The 7,448-nt window shown below is 42.3% G+C and overlaps 1 protein-coding gene across 1 annotated transcript; it reads left to right on the top strand.

Moving 5' to 3' along the window:
- Positions 1 to 31: 31 nt before the first annotated feature.
- SLC35E1 (solute carrier family 35 member E1) lies at positions 32 to 6,844 on the top strand. The gene is made up of 6 exons (XM_049808455.1): positions 32 to 419; positions 940 to 1,010; positions 1,404 to 1,541; positions 2,235 to 2,360; positions 2,864 to 3,109; positions 3,578 to 6,844. The coding sequence occupies exons 1-6, from the start codon at positions 32 to 34 to the stop codon at positions 3,809 to 3,811; spliced, it is 1,203 nt and encodes a 400-aa protein (XP_049664412.1). The 3' UTR covers positions 3,812 to 6,844.
- The last annotated feature ends 604 nt before the right edge of the window (positions 6,845 to 7,448 follow it).

Here is a 7,448-nt window from a genome sequence, read left to right as displayed (position 1 = left end):
TTTCGCCGGCGGCCGGGCGGCGCAGGGAGCCATGGCGGCCCCGCTGGCGGCGGGGGGGGCGGCGACGGCGGCGGCGGCGACGAGGGGGGGCGGTCGCGGGCCGGCGCTACGCGAAGGAGCGCGGGTGTCGGCGCTGTGCCTGGCCTGGTACGGGCTGAGCGCCGGCGGGAACGTGGTGAACAAGCTGCTGCTCGGTGGCTTCCCGCGGCCCGTTACCGTTTCGCTTTTTCACATCCTGGGGCTGTGCGGGCTCTTACCGCCGTTGCTGCGCGCCTGGCGGGTACCGCCCGCCGGTCCGGCCCAGCTGCCGCCCCGCGCCTACCCCCGGTACATCCTACCGCTCGCTTTCGGCAAGTACTTCGCCTCCGTCTCCGCGCACGTCTCGCTCTGGAGGGTCCCGGTCTCCTACGCGCACACAGGTGAGGCCCGTTGTCCCGGGTCGGCGGGGGTGGGTAGTGCCCGGTGGGGTGGCCTTACCCCCCGGTGTGTGCTCGGGAGGGTGCCCGGTGGGATGTCCTGGCGCCGGTTGCGCTCCTACGGGAGCCCGCTGCGGTGGCCCCAGGGCCCGTCATTTGCTTATACTGGTGCCCAGCGTTTGCTTGTACTGGTGCCCAGTGGGGTGACCCGAAGCCCGGTGCGTGCTCGTACGGGTGCCCAGTGCGGCGTCCCAGTCCCCAGCGCACGCTTGTACCGGTGCGGCGACCTGAAGCCCAGCGTGTGCTCCCGTGGGTGCCCGGCACGGTCCCCCGGAGCGCCAAGAACCGGCCCGCATTTGTACGAGCGGCCAGCACGGTGACGAGGAGGGATTGACCCAGTGTGGGCTGAGGTTACGGCTTTGGTGGGACCGGAGCTGAGCCCCTCCTCCGTCCCCAGCGGATGGCGGTTAACGGAGTTGGCCAAAGCTTCGCGTCCCCACCGACATTTTCTTTCCGTTCTCAGTAAAAGCGACGATGCCAATATGGGTGGTTCTTCTTTCGCGGATCATAATGAAGGAAAAGCAGACGACGAAGGTGCGGACAGGTTTGCTGAGGTTTCTTCACTTGGTGGCGTTTGCGGTGTGCTCTGCTTGCTGGGATCGGGAAAGCTCATGCTTCGGTTAGCTGGGTGAATTTTTTGATTGAAATTAGATTATGCAGTTTTTACAAGTTCCTTTCCTTTTGTTCTGAACGTAAAGAAAGCACGTCTAAACGTTGAGCGAGGTGATACGCTCTGACACACTGGAGTTGTTGTTATAGTGTGTATTGTAGTTTCTTCGTTTCTTCAAATTACAGTAGTATAAAAGTTGATCCTGGGTTCTGTTGCTTTACTCTGCCTTCTCCTTTCTTCCCCAAAACAGCGGTATGCATAAGACGAAACAAAAATTCTTAGAAGACATAAGCTGCTCCTCTCAATTCCTCTTTCAGGTGTACTTGTCTCTGATCCCCATAATAACTGGTGTCTTGTTGGCCACCGTCACGGAACTTTCCTTTGACATGTGGGGACTCATCAGTGCGCTTGCTGCTACTCTGTGTTTTTCACTTCAGAACATCTTCTCAAAGAAGGTAGTAGTTTTGCTGTTCATAACTTCGGTCAGTAGTATCATCCTTTAGCAGGACAGTATGCGTTTTCCAGTACGTATAGATGTTGGGGGTTTTTTAAGTTGATTTTATAGTCAAAGGAGCCCAAAGTAATGGTTGGCTATTTTGTATGCCTGTTCTCTACAGCTCTTCCTACCTGTCAAAGCGGTTATACCAAAAACTGTGCAGAACTCAGAGTTTATCCTGAGCCTTTTCTTTACTCCTTGGCACGGAGGGTTTTTTTTGGCTGACAGTTCAATAGTGCTTAAATTTAACAGTTCATTTGAAAGCTTTTAATGTATCTTGCTGTATCGAATCCTTTCTCTGTAGCAAATAAGTCAGTGCTAACACTGGGCACTTCTTGAACTCTTAGAAACAAAATTAAAATGTATGCCTTGAATCTATTTAGTTACAAAATGATTTCTGGTTTGTAGAGCATTTTAAATGTATTATTATCTTGTTAATACTAAGAGTCACCACTCAAGAAACCATTGTTTTTCAAATGGACATCTTTCTTTACTCATCTTTATAGGAAATTCGTGTTATATAACAGTATTTACTTATTTTTGTAATTTATCTGTTATCTAAAGCTGTTATTGTTACACGGCTTCTGAATCTCCGCTGATAACATGGGCAGTAGTAGCTGAAGAAAGTTTGTTTAATAATGTTTTTTGTCAGGTGTTAAGAGATTCCCGAATACACCATCTTCGGTTGCTGAACATACTTGGGTGCCATGCTGTGTTCTTCATGATCCCAACGTGGGTTTTGGTAGATCTTTCTTCCTTCTTAGTAGAGAATGACTTGGTAAGTGTTGTATTTGGGAGACTGTTTGCTATTAAGAAAAGAGGAAAAAAAACCCAACCAAACAAACACCAACACCCATGCCAAAAAAGTGCACTTAAGTGTTTCAGTGTAGTTCCTCATCAGCACAGGAGGAACTGTTGTGAAATACCTGCAAACTGTTTCACAAAACAATATAAAAAAATAAGCATAGTGTTTATTGTGAGAATTCTTGTCAGGGTTAGGAGAGGTAGCTTGTGTGACAGCATAAATCTCAGGAATTAGTAGCTGGAGACAGGAACAAATGCACCCGGAACGTGTGTTACAAGTATGTAGAGAGAGGTTTTCTCAGAGTTGCTAGTTGCAAAATGTAACATACTTGGGTGCTTCTTTAGAGTTAAGTTGCAGATGTTCTTCCTATCAATGGCAGGTAAGAAGTGACTCAAGTTGTATTTGTGTTTCTTTGTCTCTTACGTGAAACCTGAGATAATTTTTGTTTCTTCTTGTAACATCTGTCTTTGTAACAGAGCACGATGTCTCATTGGTCCTGGACCTTGATGCTGCTTATAATCAGTGGATTCTGTAATTTTGCCCAGAACGTCATTGCCTTCAGTATTCTTAACCTGATCAGCCCGCTAAGTTACTCTGTCGCAAATGCCACAAAAAGAATCATGGTCATCACAGTGTCCCTTATAATGCTTCGCAATCCGGTTACAAGCACCAATGTCCTTGGAATGATGACAGCTATCTTAGGGGTCTTCTTATATAACAAGGTAAGGGGTTGGTTGGTTGGTTGGTTTGTTTATTTATTCAGGAAACTCACTAGAAACAGTCCAGTAGCTTTGAGCTATTTTTTGTACAACAAGTTGACAGCTAGCAGAACAAAAATGTAGAATGCACAGCATAAAACTTCATTGCAGAGGAAGTACGTGTATCACCTAAGTGAAGTACTCGGGTGCTTGGGTTGGGCCAGCTGTTACACCTCTAAAAAACTTAAATTTTGATCTTAACATTTTCGTGAAAAATTAAGATTGGGAAGTAACTCGCTCAAATCCCTTGAGCAAAAGAGCAGCTTACTGATTTGGCATATGAGATGAATGAGCTTTTTATTAGAAGCCACTACTATTTTAAGACTCTAACAGACACAGAGAGTAGTATAATTGTAAAACTGTGTGCTTTTTTATAGGTATATGAATATGTTAGGTGACATCTAAGAAAAACATTCTTTCTTTCTTTCCTAGACAAAATATGATGCAAACCAAGAAGCAAAGAAGCAGCTACTTCCAGTTACAACTGGAGACCTTGTGAATTTGGACAGGCATCGAAACACTCCTGAAAAGTCTCAGAATGGACTTACGGCATTTGCACAACACGGAGACTATCAGTATGGTCGAACCAATATCTTAACAGACCATTTCCAGTATAATCGGCAAAACTATCCAACTACCTACAACTTAAATCGTTTTGATATATAGAATCCTGGCAAGCAGGTATAGACTGTGATATCGAAGTGTCCCCAACATTATCAGAAACTTTCAGTACATCCATGAATGTAAAGCCATTTTATTGTACAGTTTTTGCAGAAGGGAAGGTGCATGTGTAGTGAAAGCGGTACAGACCTTCAACAACTTCTAAGCAGACCTTTAAACGTGAAACAGCTAGATATGACACTGGAACTAAATGCACAGTGTAGCCCTTGTGCAGAAATTCTGGTGAAATGCACGTACGTAACTTCGAGTAAAATACCTGCTGTCACTGCTCCTTTTCAGAGCCTGTCAACTGATTATTCTTTTGGCAGCTAAATTCTGGCCAGTATTTTGTTTCTGCGCTGGTAACGTCACCTTTAATTTGTTCTCTAATATATTTTAATGATCCTTTCTTTTAATGAAATTTTCAGAAAGAAGTGAATCTAAGGTGTACTTCTGGTTATCAGGATCTGTCTGTTTGAGGAGGATTGACTTATGTCTATCAGTTGCAGATAGGTAGAGTTGAATTCACCTCGAGCGACTACAAAACTTCATGTGGGTATTAACTCCTTTTGTGCCTATGTCTCCGGTTCTTGATGACAAAACAGAAGTTTTTCTGAAAGAGTAGGCAGTGGAAGGATTGATCTCTTCAAGAAGCATATTTCAGGCATAGAGAAACAGAATTCTCTGAAATCACTGTTGTCCCAGTCACTGTAGATAACAAACAGAGCTTAAGACCATGATTGTTTTCTGAATAATGTAGTCCTGTAACTTCAGACATTGCTCTTCCTTGGCAATAGAGGAAACACCTTCATAAATAAAGTGTTTGGAATAATACAATTTTTTTTTTCACTTGCTTCACACCTGTTCTTAGAAAACTCTTCTGTTGCTTTAGAAATTGAAAGGTATCAGGTGTTTTCTTCTCAGTTTTATGCACAAATTATGCTCTCTTACATGATTCTTATATTATGAATGCATTAATTTGAACAATCATCATTCTTAATTGTTTCTTAAGTCTACCTTTTTAGCCCCTAATTGTTTAAGTTTCTTAATTACTGCTGTTGGAGCTGCTGCATGCATTTAGCCTGACTTCCACTTCCCACTGAAAGAAGTTAAATTTTGTATCCTGCTCTGTTCCTGCAACTCCCCTAGCTCAAATAGTAAATTGTTAAGAAAAAATTATTTGAATCAGCAGCAAATAGATAATTTATGGTTAAGAAGAACTGATTCAATTAGTATAAATTAACGTAATTAATTCTAGACAAGTTGATTGTTGTGCGTCAGATACCGCATTTGTGCGTGAAAGGAATGAAACCAGTTGAACTTGAGTTTCACTGAACCAGATTTTATTACTTTAGCAAAAGAAGATTTTAGGGGCCTTCTTTCCTTAACAGAAAAGCTGTTGTACAGTGAGATTTTTGATAGCGTATTACATTTTTACTAGAGAGGTATTAGACACCAGTGACAAAATTTAGGGTGTGGTACAGAACACCCCTTCTACTTATTTATTGCTTTTTAAATGACCGTTTCCTTGATGTGATGTGATGATTTGGCTCCTTTCTGGATAATAAAGAATTTATTTTTAAGTGCAAAGCCAACTTGATCTTATTCTTCTGGCTGACTGTGGAGGTAGTTACGTAGACTGCCTTCCTCCATACAGCCCAAAAGAGGAAATGGTCCTTCTGAAACTTCAGAGATGGTTAAATATGCTGCTAATGTTTGTGAACAGAACTTCCTTGACTTGACCGGAGTTGAATCTGTTCATGCTAGCTTAGAACTTGGGCTTTTAGTTTAGAAAATCTAAATAAATTATTCCCTATCCCATGTTAAAAAGAACAAGTTAATGAGGAAAAGCATTACTTCAGATGAAATTTCTTTTGCCTGTTCAGTATTAATTTATGTATAATTCTTTCTTTTCAATATGGGAAAGTGCAAAATGTGTGTTTCTGAGGCTCACTTCCCGATATTCAAATGCTTTTTACATACATGTAAAAAGGATTGTGCGGACTCTGGATTTGGATTAGGTTCTGGCTCTGCAAAAGACTGATCTGAGGATGAGATATTTAGGCTGAGATTTTTAAGAGAAGCTGAAGTTCTCCAGCTCCTTTCAAAGGGAGCTAGCTGTAAACTGTTAAGACTCCTGGAAATGCTTAATTGTGTTCTTTGTGCCCCAGTTTCGCATTTGGAAAATGGAGATGATTCTTCCCTACTTCATAGCGGGGTGAAATACCAGAAAAAAGTAGCAGTGGGAGCCCCAGGGATGTACAGGCATACTCTTGAGTTTATCTGTACATCTTCTGGTATGTCTACCGCTGTACCATCTTGATACAACTTGAACTGTTACTTGGAATAAAGCTCCGCATACTTTATTCACTGATGGGAAGCTTTATTAAATACATTTAAATGGTTTCCTTTTAAAAAACATAACCAGATCTTTTTTGCAACTTTGCAACTGTTTTCAGAGAAAGCTGGCATTGTGCACTTACTGTAGGCAGGTCTTTAGCTCAGTTTTTTATTGTCAAGAGTATAGTAGCAGGTGAGGGCTTTCTGTTGAAAATACCTTGTCCCAAATTCCGGTCCGGGCTCGTGGCCTTACTGTGTCTCCGAAACAAAACTACGGTACTTGCAGAGCAAAAAGGGACTGACCCAAAACAAGGATATCATCCATTCAGGGCCCAGAGAGTGAATCTTTTCCCTGGAGACTTCCTGACAGTGTTCATGCTCTTCTAGTTTAGGTCTGTGGTCAACAGGGTTAATTTTGTATGGTAGAACATATAATTAAATCAGTTAAGTGAATCGGTTACAAGAGGTGGTTTTGCTGAGTACCTGAATCCAACTCCTTAAGCAATATTGCCCACATTCAGGTAAAGGAAGTTTCTGATACTGTTGTAATATATATTTTAATCTTGGACCTCTGCGAGACTTTGTTTGGCAAGGTGAAACATTTGTTTTAACATGGCTTGTAAATTAATGACATATTTAACTATGTACATAGGTCTGTAGAAAGTATGGAAACACTGGAATAAAAAGGGCATATCTAGACATTTCGTGTATAATGATGCTGTAATTAAATCAAAGTGAAGGGGGTTGGTTTGCGTTTTTTCCTTGCAGGAATCATTGGGAGTGCCATGCATGAGTAGTCATGGCCACTTGTGGGAAATTGGATGAGTGTGTTGCCATGTGGGTGTGATACCTTACCGGATGGCTACGTAGGCTGAAACTACGATGATTTGGACGCCGTAACTAGTGTTAGCACACGAGTCGCTGGTATCCTTAGAAATGGTTTGATTTCCATTGTGCATTTCTAACATACATGTAAATGCATCACAAAATTGGGAAATTCTTTCCAAAAGAGTCCTGGATAGTTCTAGAAAGACCAGCGTGAAAGAAACCCATCTCTCCCCACTACGTGTGGGTTTTCTGTTGATAGCTCCATGGAATATTTGGTGCTCTTTGAAGAGATCTTAAAAATATTTCCCTTGCAGATTCAGTTTTAGTACCTAGTTGTGATCAGAGCATCTTCATCATCTGGTAAAATGCTTGTGTTTTTTAAATAACTGAATGCTAAATAAAATTGAGGCAATACTTAGGTTTTGTAGGTGTACAGTGATTTTTAAAAATAATGTTGGTAATTTGGGGTCGACTC

This window comes from Accipiter gentilis, chromosome 8 (assembly GCF_929443795.1).
Source record: "Accipiter gentilis chromosome 8, bAccGen1.1, whole genome shotgun sequence".
NCBI classification, from domain to species: domain Eukaryota; kingdom Metazoa; phylum Chordata; class Aves; order Accipitriformes; family Accipitridae; genus Astur; species Astur gentilis.
This window is presented reverse-complemented; position numbering and strand designations above follow the sequence as displayed.